The sequence below is a fragment of the Crocuta crocuta genome, unplaced genomic scaffold (assembly GCF_008692635.1).
Source record: "Crocuta crocuta isolate KB4526 unplaced genomic scaffold, BGI_CrCroc_1.0 scaffold160, whole genome shotgun sequence".
NCBI lineage: Eukaryota > Metazoa > Chordata > Mammalia > Carnivora > Hyaenidae > Crocuta > Crocuta crocuta.
In genome coordinates, this window is record NW_027527591.1 from 2,841,334 (window position 1) to 2,867,539 (window position 26,206).

Sequence of the window (26,206 nt, forward strand, 5' to 3'; positions counted from 1 at the left end):
TTACCATCCTATTTTGTTAAGTTTCATTTCCCAATGGCAGCATGATCTAATAGTTAATGCTCATTCAGATAGAAATAGGATTTAGAATAGGGTTAGGTTCCGCTGCACATACCCGAAAAAATAAAAACTACAGTGAGTTAAATAAGATAGAAGTTAATTTTTTTCTTCTGTAAAAGAAGGTCAGTGCAGTTCAGGGTTGATACAGTGGCCTCAGGATGTCAATAGGAATCCAGGATTCCTTTCTTTCTGCTCCATTATCCCTCAGCCACTGGCTTCTACCTCTTGGCTATATCACTGCTGAAGATTCATGCATTACGTCAGCTTTTCAGGAAGCAGAAAGGAAAAAGAAGGGGAAAAAAAAAAGAATGCATTCCTCTCCTTTTTTTTTTTTTAAAGTTTATTTATTTATTTTGAGAGAGTACAAGCAGGGAGGGGCAGAGAGAGAGGGAGAGAGAGAATCCCAAGCAGGCTCTGTGCTATCAGCCTGGAGTCCGATGCAGGGCTCTATCCCACGGCTGTGAAATCAAGACCTGGGCTGAAACCAAGAGTCAGAAGCTTAATCAACTGAGCCACCCAAGGGCCTCTCGTCCTCTTTTAAAGGACTTCCTGGAAGCCCCACTCAACATTCAATTCTACCTACTTTCCATTGGCTGGCACATAGTCACATGGTTACACTAACATCCTAAGTGTAGTCTGTTAGCTGGGGTTAAGTGGATTTGGGGTAAAATCCTCATATAATCTCTGCTGTAAGTCCTATATAACAAGAAAAATGATTTCTTTTATTGTTTGCACAAAGCATTTGGACAATGAGCCTTAATTTTTTCCATCTGTAAAAAGATCTCTAACGTCTGTCCATTTGGGGGGACGTTTTTGTCTATAAAATATTTTGAAGTTTCCTAAGCAATACTTTGCCTGCTCTGTGTTTCTAGGGAGACTCACATTTGGAGTTTGTTTCAAAACACCTTTATTTTAATTTTGTTTTTATTTCAATAAGTAATAGTCCTTTCATAAAGCCTGCCACTGAAAGGAAGTATGATAAGAATGCCAAATCATAAATAATTTTTCTGGGGGCGCCTGGGTGGCTTAGTCGGCTAAGCGTCCGACTTTCGCTTAGGTCATGATCTCACGGTTCGTGAGTTCGGGCCCCGCGTCGGGCTCTGTGCTGACTGCCAGCTCAGAGCCTGGAGCCTGTTTCAGTCTGTGACTCCCTCTCTCTCTGACCCTCCCCTGCTCACGCTGTCTCTCTCTCTTTTCTAGAAATAAATAAGAACCTTAAAAAAAAATTAAAAAAAAAAAATAAGCAAACATTTAAAAAAAAAAAAATAATTTTTCTGGAGTCAAGTGTAACTTCTATCAAGAAAGAGGCTGCAGCTGGTTCTATGTTAGCGTTTTCAATGCTTGACTGAACAGTTACCTGCCTCTCCTTTTCACGTCCCCTAACATTCTTGCTTGCTTTTCACAGGATTATAAAATCCTTCATTTGTTTGTACCATGCATTAATCCATAGTAAACCCCATAGTCATGTCTGTGTTTCTGCTTCGTGACTATAAAAAGCTACAAAGCTGGGCTTTCCAGCTTCATAATACCTCATTCATGCTATGACCAGATTTGCCTCAGGTGCTCACTTGATCTTGAAAACAAGAGGGTTTGTGAAGAAGCCCATGTGTTTTTAATATTACATAGGCACTTAAAGCTGAAAAGTTGGACTCCCATCATTTTTTCCCACTTTCTGACTTTTTAGGAAAAATTGAGACTAAGAGTGACAAGCTACTTACTAGAATTTCTGTACCTGTGTTCTATGTGCTTTAGAAAACACTGTGTGCATAATGCTTTATTGGTAAGGGTGATGTGTACCAGGTTAAATAAAATTTTAAAAGAAGCAAGTCATTGCTTTAGAAAGTCCATTGCCTTTACAAACTAGTTTATGACTCAACTTATCTTGCCTTTTATTATAAAGTTGAAGCAGAGGATATAACATAGTGATGAGAATGGTCAATGTAGGCTTTTCATAGGATCCAGGCATCATTTTCACCAAAGCCCACATATTTACTCCTGTGGGTATCCAGCGCAGTTTTATAATCTGTATTCCTGACTTTTACCTTTTTTTAAAAAATCTTTTTAAATGTTTATTTTTGACAGTGAAAGAGACAGAGTGTGAGTCGGGGAGGGACAGAGCGAGAGAGGGAGGCAGCTCCGAGTGCTCAGCACAGAGCCCAGTGTGGGGCTTGAACTCACAAACTGTGAGATCATGACCTGAGCCGAAGTTGGAGGCTTGACTGACCGAGCCACCCATGCGTCCCTGACTTTTATCTTTTTTGATTCACAACAGAGAAATAAGATACCTTGACCCTAGGAAAGAAAGGAGGGAAGAATTATTCAAACCTGCACCTGTCTCATACTGACCAGTGAGGCAGCTATGGTAGTAAATTGCTCTGGGGTCTCATGCTTATCCAGGAATGTGAATAATCAATTTGGTAGGCAGTAATTGAGAGTTAACAAATTATTACTGATGTTCAGAAACAATTCTGTAATTTAATAGTAAAATATATTGAGTAAGTTTTGGCTTCCAAGGGAATGAGGATCATCAATATGCAGTTTCATGATCATTTGACTGATAAAGGACAGGAGTAAAGATTTGACTGATAAAGGACAGGAGTAAAGATGAAAAAGGATTCCTATTAATAAAATGTTGCTGGGATTGATATTTGAATGGTAGGATCCCGAGCGTGGGCACATACGCCAGACACCATTCTAAGTGCTTGGCATTTATTAACTAACCCAAATCTCGGAACACCTCTGTGCTGTGGATACTCTTTGTATTCCCATCTCACAGATGAGAAAACTGAAGCAAAGCAAGGCTAAGTACCTATTCCCGGTTATATAGCCAGTAAATTAGAAAGTTAAGATTTAGCTCAGCAAGTCTGGCTTTAGAGGCCCTGTCTTTACCCCATGAGCGTGTGTGCCTGTGTGTGTATTTACTCTCCATTTCCACATCTGGGTTCACTCCATACATTTTAGATTGTATAACATATAAAGCTACAGGATGGTGTCATTTGAGCAGTGATAACATGATGATATTCATGCTTTACAAACATTTTAGAAGTGGCTAATAACTAGTCAGTTTTAAGTGTTTTAGAAAAAAATTAGAATCCATAAAACATGAAAGGAGTTTGGAAAGAAAGAGGGAAACAGTTAGATAGGCAAGAGTAATTACTATTCAAAAATCTATAGGAAGAAATTATTTGGGATGGAAAGATTTATGGGCATTTGCAGCCAGAAAAATTAAATCTCCAGCATTGTACTATAGAAGTTGTTTCCATGCTTCCTAATCCTGAATTAATATATTCACCATGGTTTCACGATAAAAATTAACTGGGCCAGAACAGCAGCTTTTCTTCATAATTGCTTGTATTTGAAAAGGCTTGTTGCGGATCTTCTCATTTGAAGTATCACCATTAGTCTGAAAACAATCAGTAGCTCTTACAGCTGTTAATAAGCGATACTTGAAATGAACAGGCTCAGTTCTTCTCACTGAAATCCTCCTTTATAGAATTGAGAACACTGAAGTGTAATGCATCATGATATTGATGTATGACATATGCCAGCAACAAGCACTGAACATTATAGCATTCTTAGCTGTAATCCTTTCCTGCTGGACTTACCAAGGGTTCTTTACAGAATGTGCTCCCAGCTTAAGCAGCAAGGGAAAGGTTTTGGTTCTTTAGGTGCCCCATCAGGAGGCGCTCTTTATGCCTGTGCCCTTCATAGCAGAGGGTACGGACAAATAACAGACATGGAGGCCTCTTAAGAGCAAACCCAAAGGCCAGCTACTAAGTGGTCCTAGGTGGTGTCCCAGAATCTGTGGGGACTCACTCGAGAGCCTAATGGCATCTGCCTTTGGGTTGTTTGGGGTTTAATTCCAGGTAGCTTGTAGGTTCCAGGGAGGAAGAGATTTTAAAGTACCTTATAAGATAGAAATCACAAAACACTGGTGAGAAATTGTTATTATAAAGAATTAAATGAGCAGATGAAGTATTTTTTTGTGTTAGAAATAAGGATTTAGGAGAAAAGATTGCTTCCCTTGCAGATAACATAGTAGAAAAGTTAAGTAAACCCAAGAGATAGCCGATCTCACTAGTGTCTTTAAGAAAGAATGAGGGAAAGTGCTAGCCCTCATTTAATTTCATTTTTTCTCTCTCTTAACTATGATGATTCCTAAGGGAAATGATGATCAGCTCACACTTAAAAAAAAAAACACACAGACACAGGACTCTAGGGGCTTTAGTTCTAAAAGACATAACCCAATCTTCTATAACCAACTCACAAAGTTAATGAGGCTAAGATCAGCATATATTTCCTCTTTTCAAGTATTAGATAACATTTTAAATAAGAAGATACGCAGCATAATCCCTGGAGTAATATTAACTTGCGCTCTAAATGCAAGTCATTAAAGTGTTTCAAGATGCTCTTCCTCTGATCTGCCAAACGTATAGCCTTTGAGCTACAGCGTTAGCATGTGGGGCTTAGTTTCTGCTGATACGAGACTTATTTGAAAGGATTCACTCTGGCCAGGTATCTTTTCTTTGCAACTTGATCTTTTTATTACATAACTTTTCAGTGAGAGCCAGGATTTCAGTGTCTAATCTGAGCCCCAACCAAGTGTCCTTCACCTTCATGAGAAGTACCTGTGCCTCCCAGCCAGTGCTGCCAGGGCAAGTGGAAAGAATAAAAGGTGTGGCTCTACACCTGGTTCATTAGAGCCCTTCACAGTGACCACTAGATAGAGAACTGCCAGAGTATCACCTACTTTCTTTGTGACCGCACTTTTTATGGTGTTGATTTCATTACACTGTAGGTTATTTTAAGTGGCTAAGATACAGGCTTGAAACAACTATAGGGTTCAAATGCTACCAGTGTGCTTAGGTGAAACACAGAACAGGAAGAGGATGTTGACAGATCAGAAGAAATGGCAGGAGGAAAAGAAAGAAGACCTATCAAAGCAATTTGACTTTTAAAGACAACACCAAGGAGGCTGGGCTATGTTTTGTCATTTTGAGTATCCGAGTAGCTTCAGCATTTAACACAATGCCAGGTCCATAGTTGGTGTTTAATATTTGTTGAATTAATGAACGAACGAATGAATGAATGAACCGAGAGTGTCCTGCCATTACTATTTCTAGCTACCACCTATGCAAACTAAAAACAGTCACATAAACAAAACTAGATGGAATGGGAAAAGAGTGGGATTCAATTCATTTCACTTCTGTTAGGATGTACAAGAGTCAATTACATCTCTTTCCCCTTGACTTCTGATCCAGTTGAGAAATGAACTTGGAAATTAGGTAGGGCTCATGATATCTGCTTTATACTTGGTAAAGCTAGCTAGAGAGCCTGTTTAGACCTGGATGTAAAGTGGGTTTCTTCCTTCTTGCCACCTGATTTGAACTTACCTCCTTAGACTCAGAGCATCGGATAGCCCACATATGGATTGCTGCATGGGAAACAGAAGAGAAAAGAGGGAGAGCCTGAAGACAGAGAAGACTCCCAGAAAGCTCAAGAGAGGGGCCTGATGGCACATGTATAGGAAACATTTTTCTAGTCAGAGGAGCCAGTGAGGGTGGAGAGAGGCAGAAACATGGGAAGAAGAGTATAGTTCCCTCTGTACTTTCTGTCCCTTTCAATCAGCCATCAGACATAAGGCAGAGTGACTGTTTCAACACTTGGTGAAGTTCACAGTATAATGGAGTCAGGCATTTATTTAGTTACTGTGTGCTAGGGACTTGTAAACAGCATGATTCACAGTAACTGTGGAGTAGCTACTATTATTTCCATTTTATAGATAAACTTGCTTAGGCACAGAGAGGTTTAGTAAGTGAGGTAAAATCATACAGCTAGAAAGCAACAGAGTGAGGCTTCAGTCCCATACATCGATTCCTGAGCCTGTGCTCTTAATCACTACTATGTTGAAAGATTTATTACATTAATGGCAGTCTGAATAAAAGACTAAGAGCACTTCCTAATTTGATAGTTATGAAGCCAGGCACTCAGGGAAGGAAGAGGAAAGTATGATGTCTCCTTTTTGTAAAATCTATTTTCCTCTCGGACAGTCAGCTCTGGAAATGCATCAAAGAGAAAAGAAGACAGGTGTTCCGAGTGTTTGTTTACCCTCTTTCTTTCCTACTTCCCTGTTTGGGATGATACTATTTAATTAATGGTACACAACTGGTCTTCTCCCCATATTACATGTACTCTCAATGGGCAGCGGCTTGTGATGCTTGGCTTTCCTCTGACAGCTGAGCAGATCTGCTGGTCCGGGCAGTGTCTGCTGCAGGCTCTGTGGAGAGCACTGTGCACAGCAACAACCGTGACTAGGAATCGTGCCCCGAAGGCAACTGTAATTGTGTTGAAAAAAATAAACAGCATATTAGAAAGTACCAACATGATGTAAAAAGACAGATGATCATAAGGTGTGTGTTAATTAGAGCAAACAATAACTTAAACCTTCATAAATCTGAAAGGAAAAAAAACATGGTAGTTGATGAACTTGCAAAGTTTTGACTAGGGAACAGTTTATTTGAAACTCAACCATCCATCACCCTTCTAGGGAGTTCCTGTACCCGTATCGCTCAGAACTATTGAGACCCATCTTTGGGTGTTAGCTGAGCCCCTTTGGTGACTCCAGCAGTATTACAATCTGAACACAACCTTTCCCACTAGATTACACGAAGAGAATCTTGAAAAGACCGTGACCTGCAAGCAAATACTTTGTAAAAGGACACACAGTGGCAAAGGTTTTTACATCCATGCAGGATGGTCATAAAATAAATGAATAATGTTTAAGAATAATCTCTAAAATGCAGACTCACAGACAAGTGTTTTTGAGAGTCATACATCTGTGGAGATTTTTATCATCTCCATATACATTTGAGACACACCAAGGTCTTGATTGGTCAAGATGAATAGGACTAATGATCCCTCAGAAATTCAAAGGCTTAGTATTAATTACTTTGCAACAGCTGGCTAGATTTATGGTACTACTGGGGATAAGTAGCTGAGTAAGGACATTGCAGATTTTAGAAGTGTCCCTAAGCAGTTTATCTTCCCTTCCCCGAGTAGTAGCTACAGAAGGAAACCGAATAGAAAAACCTAGTTCAGAACTTCCATACTAAAAACCAGGACAGATTCCTATTATGGCAAAGTTTTCTTTGGTCCTCACGGTATCATTTTTTCTTTCCAGTAAATTAGGTTCAACATTCCAGAAACAGATTTCTAGGATGAACTGTGGGGGCAGTGCCAGACTTCCTGAAACTTCTTATGCAGAATGACATCTGTCTCTGTTGTCCAGGGCAGTGCTGTCCTTAGAACGTTCTGCAGTGACAGAGATGTTATTTTGTTGTCCAGTACGGCAGCTGCTAGACACCTGTAGCTATGGAGCATTTGACATGTGGCGAGTGTGCCTGAGAAACTGAATTTTAAGTTGTTCACTTTTAATGAACTTAAATTGTGTAGACACTTACGGTTAGAAGCTGTCATATTGGAGCCCCAGCTGTAAGCAACCAAACAAGCTCTAGGAGCTGTGAGCTCAAAGTAATGTATGTCTGGGCTACTTCTGGCCTTTCAGACCACGAAGTAGTTTTTTGTTTTTGTTTTTGGGTTTTTTGGCTTGCTTATTTTGTTTGTTAATTAAAAGCAACCCCTGCCTCCATGGGATTGATGAATCTTGCAGTCCACTTGCTCCGGAAGTACATCAGAGAATCATGGACTACGCCAGTAGTCACATTATTCCCCACTCCTCTGGAGGACATTTATCCAGCCTTTCTCTCCTGAACTCCAGACTCCTACGTCCAGCTGCCTACCTGACCCCTCTGCTTGCATGTCTAATGAACATCTCAAACCTGCACTGTACAGGTTTGGCTCATTCTCTGCCTCTTCCCCACTGCCAGGCCCTGTGTTAGACATGCCTAGTGCCCACCCGTATCTGGTGTCCCTCTCCTTCTGAACTCCTAGGAGGATTTAACGTCTCCACTTCAGTGTAGTTAGGTGAGGCGACCTCTTCGAGTCCTGTGGCTGCAGGTGGAAGCAGCATGTAATTAAAAGCCAAAGCGTGTAATTGCTGGTGTATTCTTCATACAGTAGGTGTCTAGGATGCAGTTCCCTAACAAAGTCCTGCATGTTCAGTCCCATCTCGGAGGACCTGGACTAACCCATAGGGTTATCTTTGAAAAATGCCCTTTTTAAAAAATACTCCTCCTCTACATAAACCAGCCATAGATGAGCATCAAACCTAAATTTCTATGTCTGGTTTTTTAATAATTTGAGCCCCCAAGGAATCTGTCCTTATTAACCGTGTCATCCCCTAGCCTACTCATCCACATGGGTTTGCTTGGGGTAATTCCACTTGCTGGGAGCACTGTGCACTGGCTCATTTGAGCCTTCCCCTTTTGGTCTACACCCCATCATACCTCCTTCTCCTTGATGGTATCCTTTTTCCCCCTGGGATGAAGGGAATACTCTACCTACTTCTGTCCATTCTTCCTCTACCAACCCAGTATCCAAAGCTGTAAATAGCTAAGGAATGCACATGCCATATCTAAAGCATTTACTGACTTCACATGCTTGATTTTAAAAGATACTTGATTTTTTTTTAGTAATGTTATATTTATCTGGATTTGTATATAAAATAGAAGGGGTATCCCTATTACAACTTTCCTGTTGCCTTTACGAAATGAAGTACGACCCACCAGAGTAGCAATAATCTCTTGTTCCTGGAGGAGAGTACTCATTACTTAACAGAATTAGTTATCCCAGATGTTTTATTGGTCACCTTTAATGACTTTTGGATTAATGGACAAATAATGGATTAGATATTCCTTTACTCATTTCTTAATGTATCTCTCTTCATATGGATTATTTTCCCATTTAGAATATGTCAATAAGTGTAAGTCATATATATGAGCAAATCTAACAAGACAATAAAATTCAGACCAAAAAACCATTAGTTTTCATAACCTAGAGACAGTAGTTATCATGGAGTGGACCAGCTAAGAAATAGAATATTTTAACATCAATTTTATGTCAAAATCCCTCCAGATTTGGGGGGGGGGGGCAGTTTTCTTTATTTTGTTTAACTTTTCTTAATGTTTTTGTTTTTAATTTATTTTGTGAGAGAGAGGGACACTGCAAGCAGGTGAGGGACAGAGGGAGAGGGAGAGACAGAATCTGAAGACAGGCTCCAGGCTCTGAACTGGCTGTAAGCAGAGCCCGAGGTGGGGCTCGAACCCACAAACGGCGAGATCATGACCTGAGCCGACGTTGGACGCTCAACCGACTGAGCCACCCCGGCACCCTTCTTTTTTTTTTTAAAGGTTTATTTACTTATTTTTGAGAGAGAAAGAGTGCTCGCACAAGTGGGGGAGGGCAGAGAGAGTGGGAGAGAGGGAGTCCTAAGCAGGCCTCTCACTGTTAGCACAGAGCTCGACATAGGGCTCGAATTCACAAAATGTGAGATCCTGACCTGAGCTGAAACCGGGAGTTAGATGCTTAACCGACTGCGCCATCCAGGCACCCCCTTTTTTTCTTTTTATAAAGTACTTCTACAATCTAAAACTTTTTTTTTTATTTTTTTTTAATGTTTTATTTATTTCTAGGAGAGAGAGAGACAGTGCGAGCAGGGGAGGGTCAGAGAGAGAGGGAGTCACAGACTGAAACAGGCTCCAAGCTCTGAGCCGGCAGTCAGCGCAGGGCCCGACGCGGGGCTCGAACCCACGAACCGCAAGATCACGACCTAAGCGAAAGCCGGACGCCTAACCGACTAAGCCACCCAGGCGCCCCTATCTAAAACTATTTGAAGTATATTTTTACAACTAAATGCAATCAAAATTTATTTTTAAATGTTTATTTCGAGAGTGTGTGTGTGAGGGGCAGAGAGAGAAGCAGAGAGAGAATCCCAAGCAGGCTCCGTACTGTCTGCACAGAGCCCCATGTAGGACTTGATCCCACAAACTGTGAGATCATCACCTGGGCCAAAATCGAGTGGGACGCTTAATCAGCTGACCAAGGCGCCCCAATGCAATCAAAATTTTAAGTCTCACTTTAGTCTTTTCTGTTCTGGAAGAAAAGGTGAAAGGGTAGAAGAAGGAGCAAATCTCCTTTATCCTACCCTTTGCCTAGTGAACAATATAGAAGGAAATTTTATCTGCTGCTCAAATTTAAGTCCCATATACCCTGACTAAGTAGCACATCCTGTGATAAGAAGTAAAAGGAAACATTAAAAAGATTAAACTCCATATATCATCCTGTGTTGAACCTCATGACTAGTTTGATGGTTGTTACACTAGAAGCCAGTACAAATGTTCTTTCTCATTATATTAAATGTCATTTAGAGACTGGAATCATACGTGGCGAGGAGTTTATGAATGGATACAACTGTAATCCTCCCTCCCCAACCTGGCCCTGCTCTAGATGCATATTATCTTGGTGGGTGAGAAGCATAGTCAGCCTTGCAGTACCATTTGACTTTTTCCATGAAGAACAAATTTATTTTGATAAAAATTAACATTTGAAAAGAGTTTTTTAAAGCATAGACTGAGACCAGGGCTGTGGGTATATGTAAGGGGACTGGGGTGCATTTTCCCTGCAGAGCCTTCAAGGTTGTGTCTTTATTTCCCACCTTGCCAGTTGTCTCTCAGCATTCAGTATTTATGCAAAGGTGATGTTATATGCGTGAATACTGCTAAAGGTTGGAAGAGCAAAGGATCAGCTTCAAGACATTTAGCCACACACAGTTCCCCCATTTTTTTCTATTAGGTCTTCTGGGGTGTGCAGTATTGATAAGTCATTAAATGTTTTTGACTTATACATTTTGTCCTATTTTCTGGACCTAGAGTCCTTTCTAGTAAGCTTGCACAGGAAACTTCTTCAAATTGGCAGCAACACTCCTCACTTGAAACCCTTTTCATCCATGGGTGTCTTGTGACAGAGGTAGACACCGTAAACTGCGAGGCACAGGGGATCGCTGAGCCAAAATACAGGGACACTGAGACCCAGAATGAGAAGGAGAGAAACAGCACCTGAGGCTGTGGAATCCCCGAAGTTGGGAGGAAAATTCTCTGCTAATCAAAAAGAAAAAGATTTTTATCTAAATGAAATATTATGGACTGGAGAAATGACTACCTGTTTTTTGTTTTGTTTTGTTTTGTTTTTGAGAAATGCATCAAACCTTACCAGTGCAAACTTCAGTGGGTTTTGTTTGTTAAATATTTAGGCCAAGAGGAATTGTTGATAATGAGAGACAAAGGTTTGAAAAGGAAAACAATCATTGGGCTTGTATTTAATCACTTTGCATTTTCTCAGACGTCAGTCATGTCATTATCTGGCTGTGGTGCTTACAGAACTCAATTAGAGGAGTTCAGGCAGCATTGGGAATAGGAGGCCAAAATGAACAATTTAAATGGATCGCCAGCCGATGCCTGGTGTGGATGGAGATGAAGCCATTTAAGGACATACTTGCAGACGAAGCTCTTGACATTGATCATTTGTGAAAAGGAGATTTTTTTTTCTTACATACATGGTTTTGTACACTTAGTCTGCAGACCTTCAGCATTGGTACATCCGATCATCAGCTTGTGGAATTACTAACACCAAGCCACTTTGAAAGAGCAGACAAGGTTATTAACTTTGGCAGGAAATGAAAATTTGGCCTTAATATACATGTGAAATTGAATTGTCTGTATCACAAAGCTTTGGAGATTACCCATGCAAAATGAGAAAACTATCTAAATTTAAAATTGTCCTCAGTACAGTGAAAAGTAATTTTGCAGACTGCATTTTTACTGCACTGGAATCCATGAAGAGATTGGCTCTATTAATTTAGATTTAAACAGAGGCTCTGTATCTTCTAAAAATGGTAAATGAGATGGAAAATGTACTTTAAGGGGAGGAATGAGTTTCTGGAGATGCTGCAGGCAGGTAGGTTCCCTCCTCCACATCTTTGAGTCTGCCCTGAGACCAGTTGGCTTCAGAGGGAAGGCTCTATCTACTGTGACAGGCATTCAGACAATGCCTCAATTATATACATAGCCTTCTCTTGAAGGATAAGAAGCACGTTGAGGAAGGCCCAAAGCAAAAGTCACTGGCAGTTTTTACAGTATAATTTCTCAAGTGGCGGAGTCCTTGACAGAGAAAAGAAATTAAGGAGGAATTGAATTTATTTTCTCAGATCTCAAATAACTTAAGTAGTTGTCTTATAATCCTTGCCTGGTGATACTGGGGTAGGGAATTTGGTTACTGTACCTATGCTCACATTCACAAAATTACCTTCCATAGAAAGAGAAATTGAGTTTTTCACTCCCTAGTCTTTGAATTTCTTTAGCTCGCAAGAATAAGTATTGCTTGTTTACTTATTAAGTAAATGATTATTTGTTAAAGAGGTGACTATTTGTTTAGAAGCATAGTTTTGATAACCTGTCATTTAACCGTCAAGAAGAATACGTTTACACACAGTGGAGTGCAGCAAGGGTTAATGATAAATATAGGTTAGAGTTCATACATGGTCTCAGAGTTCCTATTATTTACAGTTGCAGTGATGAAGAAACAAGTGCCTTTGTCTGGTTCTTAGAGCTGCTGAGTCTAGAACTAAGGTCACCCAAACTTCTGGAGAGTTGACTTACATATATGTTATGGCTTATCGACAATAGGCACTGCTGAGTAGTCAGCACACCAGAATAAAACAGTGGCCCATTCTTCATCCTTATATTATTCTCTTGTTGCTTTTCAGGTATCTCTTTGCTTTACTTACATCTTTATGATGTGTTCGGGGACCCTGCTTACCTACAGATGGCACATGGCTACGTAAAGCAAGGTCTGAACAGTTTGACCAAGCGTTCCATCACCTTCCTGTGCGGGGACGCAGGCCCTCTGGCGGTGGGCGCTGTGGTGTATCACAAGATGAACAATGAGAAGCAGGCAGAAGACTGCATCACCCGGTAATCATGTTTCTTTTTGAGGATTATTATCTAGACGTCGTTACATATTCTGTCTGTATTAGCAAAAGAACATTTTAGTCAAGTTACTTTTCTCCCAGCAATAAATCTTCCTACTGTCATTTAATCACTTCACACATCAGAACAACCATTATAGTTCCTATATTGTTGTAAGATGTAATGACATGGACACATACCAGATCAAACATTAGGTTAATAACAAAAATGAGATCAAAATCCTGGTCATGTGATGACTAATATAAGGTGCTATCCAAGATCAGTAATTCAAAAAACATGCTTTACTTCCTATGGTGGGCTGGGTAACAGATGACAGACTGACTCAAAATTGCTTTTCTTAGGAGCAAATAACATGCAAATCCAGATTCTTACTTTTAATACAGAGCAGGGCAGCTGACTAGGAGCTTGTAAATTACAAAGAAATACTAAACTGTGGTACTAATAAACTGCAATTATTGTTTGACTAGAGTTTATTGAGCACAAATTCTATCAAGAAACCTCGTTCTATGCAATACTGCATGTAGTGCTATTAGACTCCACTGGGCATGTTAACATAGAGAGAGTTGCAATTCCAGGAAAGGTTTTTTGGTTTTGTTTTGTTGTTTAATAGACTTTATTATTTTTTTAATGTATTATTTTAGAGAGCATAGTGGAAGAGAGGAGCAGAGGAGGGGGAGAGAGAGAATCCTAAACAGGTTCCATGCTCAGCATGGAGCCCAATGTAGAGCTCCATCCCAGGACACTGGGATCTTGATCTGAGCCAAAATCAAGTCAGGTGATCAACTGACTGAGCCCCCCAGGTATCCCTAGGCCTAACTTTTTAGAGTAATTTTCCATTCACAGAAAAATTGGGAGGAAGGTACAGAGGTGTCCCATGTACCTGCTATCCCCACACATGCATAAACTCCCCATTATCAACATTCCCCACCAGAGCAGTGCACTTGTTACAGTGGATGGACCTGTGGTGACACATCATTATCACCCAAAGTCCATGATTTACGTTAGTTTACATTAGTTACATCTTGATGTGGTGCAGTTGGTGGGTTTGGACAAATGTATGATGACGTGTATCCATCATTGTACTCTCATACAGAGTAGTCTCACTGCCCTAAAAATCCTCCCTGCTCTGCCTACTTATCCCTCTTCTCTTCTCCCTAACCCCTGGCAACTACTGATCATTGTACTGTCTGCTTGGTTTTGTCCTTTCCAGAATGTCATAGTTGGCATCATACAGTATGTAGCCTTTTCAAATTGGCTTCTTTCACTTAGTAATATGTATTTGAGGTTCTCCCATGTCTTTTCATGGCATGATAGCTCATTTCTTTTTAGTGCTAAATAATAGTCCATTGTCTGGATGTACCAGAGTTTATCTGTTTACCTACTGAAGGACATCTTAGTTGCTTTCAAGTTTTGGAAATTATGAATAAAGCTAATATAAACATCCATGTGCAAGTCTTTGTGTGGATGTAACCTTATAGCTCCTTTGGGTAAATATCAAGGAGCACAGTTGCTGGATCATATTACAAGGGTAGATTCAGTTTTGTAAGAATTTCCAAACTGTCTTCCAAAGCGGCTGTACCATTTTGCATTCCCACCAGCGATGAATGAAAGTTTCTATTGCTGCACATCCTGCCAGCGTTCCAGATTTTGGCCATTCTAATAGATGTGTCATGGTATCTCCTTGTTTCTTGCTTGTTTTCTTTTATTTTTTATGTTGATTTACTTTTGAGATAGAGAGAGAGCACAAGCTGGGGAGGGATGGAGGATCCAAAGCGGGCTCTGCGCTGACAGCACAGAGCTTAATCTGGGGCTCAAACTCACAAACTGTGAGATCATGACCTGAGCCGAAGTCAGATGCTCAACCAACTGATCCACCCAGCCCCCCAACCCCTGGCCTCGTTTTAATTTGCATTTCCCTAACATACAATGTGGAGCAAGCACCTTTTTATATACTTATTTGCCGTCTGTATCTCTTGTTTAGTAAAACATCTGTTAAGGTCTTAAGTGCATTTTTTAATTGGGTCCAGCAACATTTTAATTAGTGATTGCCCCCAATTTACCAGTTTACTACGGTTTTTGATTCCCACTACTCTTTCTTATAAATTACTGTTAGAATGGTATTATCATCACTGATTTCATTTGTGGAGGATATTTGGTTAAATTTATACTGTGCAGTGCTGTGTATTTCATTAACAGGCTTTTGGCCTAAAATTCTAATTACTAGAGTTTTTTTTACCCCCTCAAAACTTTATTATGAAAAATTTCAAACATACAGAAATGTTGAAAGAACAGTGAATACCTGTGTATCTACCCACATAGATTCTAGCATTAACATTTTCCTGTGCTTGCTTTATCACAGATCTAATCCATCAATCCAGTCCTCTATCCACATTATTCATCCTTTTTTGGCAGGGGATGCATTTCAGAGTAAACTGCAGACATCAGTATCCTTCCTTCTAAATACTAAAGCATATATATCATTTACTTGGGTTCAGTACCTGTTTAGTTTTCTTCTTTTGACATAAAGTTTACACACAGTGACCTGCCTGAGTTTTATGTATATTTGTTGAGTTTTGTTAAATGCATATACCATCTAAATTTGCACTACAGAAACTACCTTTCTGGCTTTTTTAGCTATACATCTGCTTTATAGACTCAGAAGGGAGTCTCATTCAGGGAGTCATTCTTAAGTATCATGAAAATAAGCTGTAGTGGTCCTGGTATTTTATACGTAATGCCAGACTTTCTCAACATATGTACAACCAGATAGTAATTGTTTACTATGTGAAAAATGAAAACAAGATTTATGTATTCAGATTGGGGAAGCACTAATTAAACAAAGTTAAATATGTACCTTTACTGGCTGCTCAGTGTCTTCAGTTAGCTTCTGTGCCTGGGGGACACGCGCGATTCCAGGAAGTGGCATTTGCCAAACTTGTCAAGTAGACAGCCCCTTTTCTCAGGACTTTTAGGGCTCCCTGTTCTAAGAAACGCTCTTTGGGGAATAGTACCATATATTAATATTGGTTTATTATAAAATACTCTTAATGGTAAACTAAAATTTCTTTTTTTTTACACCTTGACAATAAAGGTGTTTTTTGTAATTTATATCTTTTTGAAAACTTTATCGACATTTCATTTATCAATATATGGTAGGAAAATAGGCTGTTTATGGCCACAGTTTTGATTTTTCATTTCTAGAGTTCATGGCACAACAGGAAGAGAAAAAAGGAATTATTTATAAATTGCTTTCACATTTCTTCCCTTTTAAGGGAAAACTCTTAAGTCTTCTCAATTCAATTGAAATAATTTGATGTCATCAGATATTAAACCTACTAGTTTGTTTCACTTGTTACTGACCCTTCTTTCTCATATCATGCAGCCCTTGGGAAATAGCAGAGTTGTGTGTGTGGCGCCTCTTCTGCCCCAGCGCCAACATCCCTTTTCATCTTAACCTTTCCTGTATTTTCTTAATATGATGGTCTTTCAGAATCATCATTTTGAGCACTAGAGACAAAGAAGTCAGTGTTTCCCTAAGGTAGGGATTCTTAACCTGAGAATCTTCAGGCTTCAAGGTCTATATAAAACCCCAAATTGTATTCAGCACAGAGAGAACCCTTATGCTTTTCGCAGACGGGTCTGTGACTCCCCAAAAAGGAGTGTGTGTCTTTGTGTGTCTGTGTTCATGTTCAAAATGTCCTGCTGTTGGTGGGGGCAGGTGGCAAGGAAGAGAATAGACAGCTCAGAATTTTCCTTCTGTTTGATTTGTACCATGTTTGTTTTCACCCTTCCCTCCACACACGGCGCCACTGTGCAGAGAGAGCATTGCCTACTGACAGTCCCCAGCTCAGTGACTGATGTGACATATGTAGTGCTTTGGGGCCAGGACTTAGAATGATGATGAATTTTGGCTTTCTGGTCAGAAAGTGTCCACTCTCTCTTTTGTAGTGTGATGTGTAAGAAAAGGACTGCTTTTTAAAAAGTTACAAACCTTTCCATTTCTTCTAAGTTGTCCAATTTGTTGGCACAGGACGAGACGTGAGAAAGTCACTTCCCCTCTCTGTACCTGGGCTCACCTCCATTACATGTGCTTCTCCCTTAACAGAGTCTCATGGAGACAGTTACACCTGAGCAAGTCACCTGGGGATATGGGGACTCAAACCCTTCTCCAGGTACCCTGGGGGGCTTCAGGGAGGGTGTGCTTCCTCTACTACCCCTATTAATTTTACCATACCCATCCTGCTTTTTATTAAATCCCTGCACACTGTGACAGTTTCCTGGGGTACATGAAAAAAAACCAATTAAACATCCCCAAACACCTGAACTCATGAAAAAAAAAAAACAAAGTTACAAACCTTTCGATGATACAAGGTAAAAACTCTCCCCAGTAACACCCTCAGGAAATGTTGTAGGAGTGGAACAGAACTATCCTGGTTTTAGAAGTCTTCATTCTTCCTTCAGTGACATTTGAGTAATGTGTCTCTTCTGAAGATTGGTTGCTATTAATATCATCATAGCAAAACAAATGGAGGTGCGATGATGTGCTTCTGGGTTTCAGAGTTTTTGAAAACACATAAAATAACCTTCAAGACTATACATGCTATCATTTCTTCACTTTATGTAGCTAGTAAAAATACAGTTAAAAATCCTACCTTTTGTAATCATCAGACCCAGCTAATGAGTTTTAAGGATTTGAATTCAAATCCAGAAAAAAAAGGAATACTTCCTTTCTTACCCTAAACTCTTAAGTATTATTTTAAGGAGATGCTCTGAGCAGTACTTCATTTTCAAGTATCTGAAAGGATTTTGCTATCTACTTTAAACTTCCAAAACACAAATGAGCTTGGCTGCAAAATAATTGGAATGCTGATTATGTATCGCCACCTAGTGGTAACATAACCTACAATGTTGGCCTATAAAGGAAACGTGGTTCAGACACATTTAGGTGAAAACATCATTGGAATTAATGCAGTAATTGTTCTGAGTAACTTCCATAGAACAGTATTTATTTTAAAAATTCACAGTAATTTTCCTTTTTTTGAATAATTCAATTTCCTTTACAAAAGTAAACCAAAAATGCCTTTTCATATCTAAATACAATGCAATATGCTTTATTTACATTAAAACTTGATAACAAATTTTTAAATCAAAACTCTGAGGTATTCCTTCTGTTTACTACAACAGTTGAGTTTGTATCTAGCAAAAATATTTTATTTTGTTAAGATCTCAACATTACTGAATTGCCAGTTCTGGCATAAGAATAAAATAGAAATTTTTAAATAAATGTTTTAAGTTCTTTAAAAAATATTAGGGGTATGTCTGTGTGTGTGTGTCTGTGTATGAAATTGAAGTAGAAAACAAAATGGCCCATAATTCTACCATCCAGGCAGGCCTGTTCACATTGGGGAAAAAAATCTCCAGAAACAACAAGAAAATTAAAAGTGACCTTTGGCCACCATGTCCCTATTCCTAAGATAGCGACTGCTCCACTGCAAGTTTAATGCCTATACGTATAGAAGAAAAAACATACATGAGCCAGCATTTGAATGTTTAACCAACTTGATGAGATGCCTCCATTTGTTGAGGTACAGTATAACTGTCAGTAACTGCAACCTGACATTCTTTTTCACACCCCTCTTTCCTGACAGGTGGTGAGTTCCCTTAAGGACACTTTTATAAATTTTATGCAGTCTATTGCATAACTGTTAGCCCCTCTCAGTCATTAAAAGCATCTCATTCTGGTTATTAAGACGTGGCTTTTTAATTTTATATTGTGAGTGTTTCCCTCCCCTGACCACAACCTTATAGAAGTGGAGGGGAGGGTTGGGAGAGGGGAATTGTCTGTTCTTTCACAAGTACCCTCCCTTGGGAGTCAGGACACTCTTCATTATACCCATTGGTTATAGACTGGTGGCAGCATTTGTTAGGTTTCTGTTTGCTTGTTTGTTTTTATTGTTTGTATATATGGGTGGCCTCCAGAGATTAGCGGTAGGAGCTGTATACCCTTCAGCTGTAACCTTAACACGAAGTACTCAAAATGAAAGCACAAGCAGTGAACCAAATTCTGCCAAATAAACAAACCAAGTGTACAAAGATTGATTAGGAAGAAGATACACACACATACACACAAGTAGTCTCCTGTTCTTGTGACTTAGAGAAAACCACATTGTCCCCAGACAATCTTCTCAGGTCTTATGGATCAAGCGGTAGTAGAGCCAGGACCATCTCCCAAACCTTCCACCTGTCTTCATCCCTCATCCCACCAATAAAAAAAAATCTTTAAATTCTTTACTATACTTATCAGCAAATCCTCTGGTGTAGATTTTGATAAACTTATTTTAAGTGCCGAGTGCCTCTGAATGGTGATTCCTGATAAGACTAGTTCAAATATAGCCAGTCACCCCAGGGGTGTGATTTTGGATATTTCAAATGCTGATTATAGTGCTTATATTGTATAGTGCTTATATGCTTATAATAACTAAAGTTAGATGAAATACTTGCACAGGCACTGTTTGTACTTAACTACTTTGAAAGTAAACTTCTACATAGACAACAAGAGAATTTTACAACCAAATAATGGCTTTGTCCTCAGGTAGTGTGGTCAGTGTCATACGCTACCTGACGACAAAGCCACTATTACTTAGTAGGGCCGATGTCCTCTCGTTACTGCTCTTTTCTTGGAATTCCCTGGCTCTTCCCTCCTACTTTTCCAGTATGCTAATATTTTGTCAAGTTTTCCCCCAAATTATATTGTTTTAATACCTTAAATGGTGTCATACTGAATATATAGGATAGTTTAGGGGTAGTTGGGATGTGCTTTCAAAATTTCATGTGAAAAAATCCAAAAGAACAAAGACATTTTCCCTACGTATTGTGTTTGCTTTCCACCCCCTCCCCACTACCCACCTCCAGAAGCAAGAAAGCCTCATTCTCTGAGTTCAGCCTACAAATATGGCTGTTTTCCCAAGCTCGTTTCCTTCTGAACTTCACCTACTTTCTGGTTCCCTGGGGCTTCCCTCTTTGGTCCTCTGGAAAGAAATCCACTCTGCCAAGTATTCCCACCTGCATCTGGGGCTAACTGCTGGGAAGGCAAGAAAGGAGTAAGGCGGTGGAGGTTCACCCCATCTTCCTGGGGCCACAGCTCCTTCAGTCTGTGAGGAAGGGTCTCTCCCTCCAAGACTTGGCTTCTGTGGGCTCCCATTGTGTTCGTTTCTGCCAACAGCGTGGGATCACTTGTGGCCCAGGGTGTGAGTAAATGGAGGGTAAAAGAGGGAAAATACAGAAACCTGAGACGCTTTACTCACTCTCTGATATTAGACATGCTCTTTCCCGTTCTTTCCCGACGCAGAACTACAGGGCTTCTTCCAGGACCCGTTAGCCCTGGCTGCTCACTTCCAGGTTTGGGACTATTCTGAATTTAGGCCAGAGGAATACCATAGACAAAAATACGGTAGACTCACCACTGTTTTGGTGGTACTTCAAATTCTGGTCTTTTCCACTCTGCCTGCTGCTTTTACTGTTTGGAGTCCTTAAAGAGCCACCTTGAGCATTCTCTCCAAGTCTTGGAGCTGCGTTTACCAGGAGAGGGAGGATGGAGTGTGTTTACTCCATCTTACCTGGAGCCAAAACCAATTTTTTGTGTCAAGCTGAACTGAGTCCATCAATAGGGAATTAATACCTTATAATATACCCATTCAATGGAATCCTATACAGCTATGATAAAGAATGAAACTACTCGATGTGCTGGTGTTAAATGTTTGTCAAGATGTATTGATAAATATCAAGCCATAGGACATTTGGGGAGATATAGAAATGCGTAATTATGCTTCTGTGTGCATAAAATAATTCTAAGAATATCCAAGAATTTGGTAACCGTGGTTGTTTCTGAAGAGAAGGACTAGAAGGCTGGGAGACTGGGGAGACAGGGAGGCTAACAGAGGCTGACTGAGGCCTCGGTGCTATCTGCACATTGTATCGGCTGTGGTTCATCAGGCTGTTGTACTGACACTGCACCTAGGCCTGATGACATGTTCAGAAATAAACCAAGGAAGGAGGTGATGGGGGTGCAGCAGGCTTTCCATTTGGTGGAAGTAGATTTCATTCCTTGAATTCGTTTGTCATTTCTATTGTGTACTGAAGAAAAATTTAGTTGAGGGATAATTTTGTACCCTAACTACCCTTTATGGTCTGGCTTAATGTATGATTAATGTATAATAATATTTAACATATATTTATAATATATAATATATAACAAGTTATAATATAAATATATGAAAATACTTAGTTTATATGCTAATTATATTTAAAATGTTTTAAATAACTAATAGTAAGTTAACATATAATGTTTATATACATACATTTATGTGTGTGTGTGCACATATTTTTTGATGTACTATTTTTAAGTATATACCACTATCCGATCCCTTTCAAGTTATCTTAGGCATGTATTTTTATTCCCAGGCTAATTCACCTAAATAAGATTGACCCCCATGCTCCAAATGAAATACTCTATGGACGAATGGGCTACATTTATGCTCTTCTCTTTGTGAATAAGAACTTTGGAGCGGAAAAGATTCCTCAAAGCCACATTCAGCAGGTACCACATTTTTGTGCTTTTAGGAATCTTGTTAGGCTCCCAGTTAGAATCCCATTGTTAGGATACCTGAACTACTGGTTTTGTTTCTCCTGTTAGCGTAGCCCCGGTGGAAGGCAGGTGTGTGTCATTCTCTAAAGATCAGGCGGGATCAGAGAGCTGACCGTGTCCCGCTGAGTGCCGTTGGAAACACAGAGAGTGACTGGGAGTGAGAAGTGCAGCCTGCTCCGTGTGAGAGTGTCGCCCTTCCAAAGATGAGGGCCAGATCTCACCTCCCAGGTGCACGTGTCTCCTTTCACGCCTGAAGGAATTCATGCTTTCCTCTGACAATTGAATTCTTGTAAGCTCTAGTAAAGAGAGTTCACACTCCATCTCTTAGGCAGAACACAGTCACCACTGCTTTCTGCCAGCAGAATTAAACTGTGCCCGTCCATGGCCGTAAGATTGTGTCCTGTTCACTGTGTTCTCCATACCTCATAGCAGAAAGTTCCACCAGGAAGATTTTTATTCGGACTCTCTCATGATTCCTATTGGTTTTCTCCCTGTAGGTTTGTGAAACAGTCTTAACCTCTGGAGAAAACCTAGCGAAAAAGAGAAACTTCACAGCAAAGACTCCACTGATGTATGAATGGTACCAGGAATATTATGTGGGGGCTGCTCATGGCCTGGCAGGAATTTATTACTACCTGATGCAGGTAAGAGGGGAAGATGGTGAAGCTTGCCAGTGCGCCTCCCGATTGGACTGTCCGGGGTGAGGACGTTGCACTCTGCCGACCACTGCGTCACCCTGCGTACAATTTCCCGACCTAGACAAACAAGGGCAGCGTTTGCCAAGGTGCATGTGAAAGTGCACACACACAAAAAGGCACCGCACTGTGAGATGACATTCGATTTGTAGGTGACCGTCCTTGCCCGCCTTGTGCCACTCCTGCGGACTGAAGTGTTCTCCTGTCCTTCTGCACGCGGTGCTCTGCTCTGCTCTTTCAGCAGATGCCTTGAATTAATATTATTGCATATGATTAGACACAACCCATTGAAACAAGTTCCAGGAGGAAGAACAAAATCAATAGAAAACAAATGAGCATATGTTGCCCGAGGCTCACTTACAGAGCAAAGCCACAGAGCCTTTTTGGCAGATTTTGTGTAACTTACCTGAAAAATAGCTGAATACGCTGTGCCCAACAGCTCTTTGGATCTAATACTGTAGAGGACGTTAGTAAAAGTCGAATAGACTAAAGCTAAATAGAATTTACTGCAGCAAGCATAACCTGGCAGGGGGGTTCAGAAGAGGACTTCTCATGAGGACATCATTTCCGGGGGCTTATTCAGCTCTCTTTAAGGAGAAATTGGCACTCGGGAATAAGAATTCATAGCAAAACAAAATTGATTTTTAATGGTAGCAAAGGTGCCCCCCTCACCTTCCCAAAGTACAATGCAGCATAAAGAAAAGTGTTTCATTAATATGTTCAACGTGAGTGCTTGGATATACATACTATTAGCTGGTTGAGTAGCTGGCTGCAATAATGCAAAATCAATGTCAGACTTTCCCTCTCCCTATAGCTAAACAATGACAACGAAGCTGAAAAACTCAAGGTTATTACTGCTTTTGAATGCAAAGCCACACTTGGAGTGTTAGTGGCAGTGAGACCAACTTTTGTATTTGTTCTGCACTTCTCAGTTAAGGGTTTTAGAATGAGGGGTTTTGGCAGTTCAGGCTTAGACTCCTTTATTTTTCTGGCATAAACCTCCACTGGTTCTGTATTTCCAGAAGTAAATATATATTCTTAAGTTTTCAGGAAAAGAGAGTTCTTGTATTTTGAAGTTTAAAGGTGAGGTAGAGTCCTACATGTCAGTGACTGGACGGCCTCATGACCATTCGTCGAAGCAGATCATTAGGAGTCATTTTACTGTCCAGATGCCCCCTTTTGGTGGCCATAGTGAGAAACCTAGAAACGTGTGTTCCAAGTTTTCCATTGGCTGATTATTGTCTATTTGAGATTATTTAATTTTTAATCCTAAAAGTCCATTCCAGTAGGTACTTATGTATCAACATAAACCAAACTATTATTTATAGCCCATTTTAGATAAATTCTGCAAAATGAGAATGCACTCATTCTGCTCTAGCTGTTTAAACTGAGCTTGAACAGTATTCCTTGGGTAAAGTGAAAATTGTATATGCCCTGGAGAAATTCATGCATGGTCAGCACGTGTGCCTCACGACACTGCCTATCCCCTTACCCACGACACATGCCCATCCGCTGCCTGAAAAGACAGCACTTTGATTCTGTTCTTTTTTTTTTTTTTTTTTTTAATGTTTTATTTATTTCTAGAACAGAGAGAGAGAGACAGCGTGAGCAGGGGAGGGTCAGAGAGAGAGGGAGTCACAGACTGAAACAGGCTCCAGGCTCTGAGCTGGCAGTCAGCACAGAGCCCGACGCGGGGCCCGAACCCACGAACCGCGAGATCATGACCTAAGCGAAAGTTGGACGCTTAACCGACTAAGCCACCCAGGCGCCCCTGAATCTGTTCTTTGAAGAAGTGATCAGGGCAATGAATTAAAGACAGGACCAAAGGAGAAACTGAAAACTTGTATCAACAGTGGAGACTCAAATGCCCTGTGGCAGTGTGTCCCATCAGTCTGTACATCGTTGTATCAAAATAATCCTGTGTAAATATCAGTGCCAAATCCTCTGCAACAGGCTTAATCTAGAGGCACATATCAGTCTGGGATCTAAACTCCAGGTCTTCCAACTTGTTAGCATCCTCTTCGGTTGGAAACGGCTACCATTTCTATCAATGTAATAATGAAAGCTACGCTTGTGTTGTCTAATGCATCTCGTTGTGGCTTTCAAAGTTTGCTTAAGGTATTAAAACCTTAGGAAATGTCTCTTGTGCTCACGTATTGACTTAGGAAAATTATTTGTATGTATGTATACAATGATAAATATTGAAAAATAGTATGTACCTAAGGTCCCAAGATGCCCTAATTTAATTTGTTCCAGTAGGTTAAAATAAATGGAATGGAATCCAAATCTAGTTCCTTGTGGTCATGTTTTCTTTCTGGTTTAAAACTCATTTTAGGAAGATCTGTTTGCTTCAGCAGAACTAATGATTCCCTTTCTCGTTTTTAGCCCAGCCTTCAGGTGAGCCATGCGAAGTTACATAGTTTGGTCAAGCCCAGTGTAGACTATGTCTGCCAGCTGAAATTTCCTTCTGGCAATTATCCTCCTTGTGTGGATGATAATCGGGATCTGCTAGTCCACTGGTGTCACGGCTCCCCCGGAGTAATCTACATGCTCATCCAGGCCTATAAGGTACTATGAATTTTCTCATTTTTAAAATAAATTGGAAAATGTGACATAAAATTCTGTAACTTAAAATTGTTTTCGTGTATAATCTTTAAAGGAGCAGTAGATACATTACTTTTTGGACCTAAGATCATTTTGCTAAATGGATTCTAATCATTCTTACCGAATCCCTCTACACCAGAGCAGGCACTGTTTTCCTAGGTCAGGAGATTGCTTCACTGACAGGGAGAATAGCCAAGATTGTAGCGGCAGGAGGAGAGCCCAGAAAAGTATCCCAGAAGTTCAGTTAAAACAGAGCCTTTATTGGGCAGTGCTGGTGGCATTGTAAACTGGTGCAGCTGCCATGGAAGACAGTGTGGTAATTCCTCGAGAAATTAAACGTAGAATGAGTACGTGATCCAGCAGTTCAACTCCTAGGTATATAGTCCCCAGAATTTAAACACAAGGATGTACACACATTTCCACAGTAGCATTATTCCCCATAGCCAGAATACAAACTGTGTAGCCCCGTACACACACAATGGAATATTATTCAGCCATACAAAAGAATGAACTTCTGATCCATACTACGATAGCAGGGACCCTGGAAACATTATGCCAAGTTAAGTAAGCCAGATACTCAAGGACAAATTCTTTATGATTCCTTTTATGTGATGTGTTTCAATATGCAGCATCTAGAACAGGCAAACGCATGCAGGGGAGAGCAGAACGGAAGCTAGCAGGGCCTGGTGCCCGGGTGGAAGGGATGGGGGGCAGGTGCAGGACACTTCATGGGTACCGAGCTTGTTTGGGATGATGAAAACGTTTTGGAAATAGTGGTGACGAGTATACAACATTGTGAAGGTAGTTAATGCCACTGAATTGTACACTTCAGATGACTAAAATATAACTTTTATATTGAGAAAATATAAATAAGATAATTATTTTACCACAATAAAAGAAATGCAAATATCATTTCTTAAAAAGCATGCTATGGCAGAGCCATAATCAGAGAACAGGGTTTTATTTGAAAGAAAAAGGAAAAAAATAAGTAAGTAAACCAAGATATCTATGTCCGTTGGTGCCAAATCTATAAATTACAAATCTGTGGACTATAAATAGCATTGGTATCTCATAACGCTAAGCTTTTATTTAGTACATCAAATTTTACTTTCAGAACGTTGGATATGATGGGAAAACTTTCTAAACCACCTTATTCTACTTTTAAGAATACTTAGTTTGCAATGAGATATTAAAACTGTCTACTCAGAATATTTCTTGAGTCTCTGACCAATATATAGGAGGCCACAAAAGATTGTAAAGATGTG

General features: G+C 40.1%; 1 protein-coding gene across 3 annotated transcripts in view; it reads left to right on the forward strand.

Moving 5' to 3' along the window:
* Positions 1–26,206, forward strand: part of LANCL1 (LanC like glutathione S-transferase 1) — a 37,680-nt gene that overhangs the window by 6,523 nt on the left and 4,951 nt on the right. For all 3 annotated transcript variants that reach the window (XM_077770992.1, XM_077770989.1, XM_077770997.1), the window contains exons 4-7: positions 12,776–12,983; positions 21,459–21,594; positions 22,140–22,286; positions 24,723–24,905. In XM_077770992.1, coding sequence (XP_077627118.1) covers positions 12,776–12,983; positions 21,459–21,594; positions 22,140–22,286; positions 24,723–24,905 — 674 coding nt within the window. The remainder of the gene's footprint in view (positions 1–12,775; positions 12,984–21,458; positions 21,595–22,139; positions 22,287–24,722; positions 24,906–26,206) is intronic.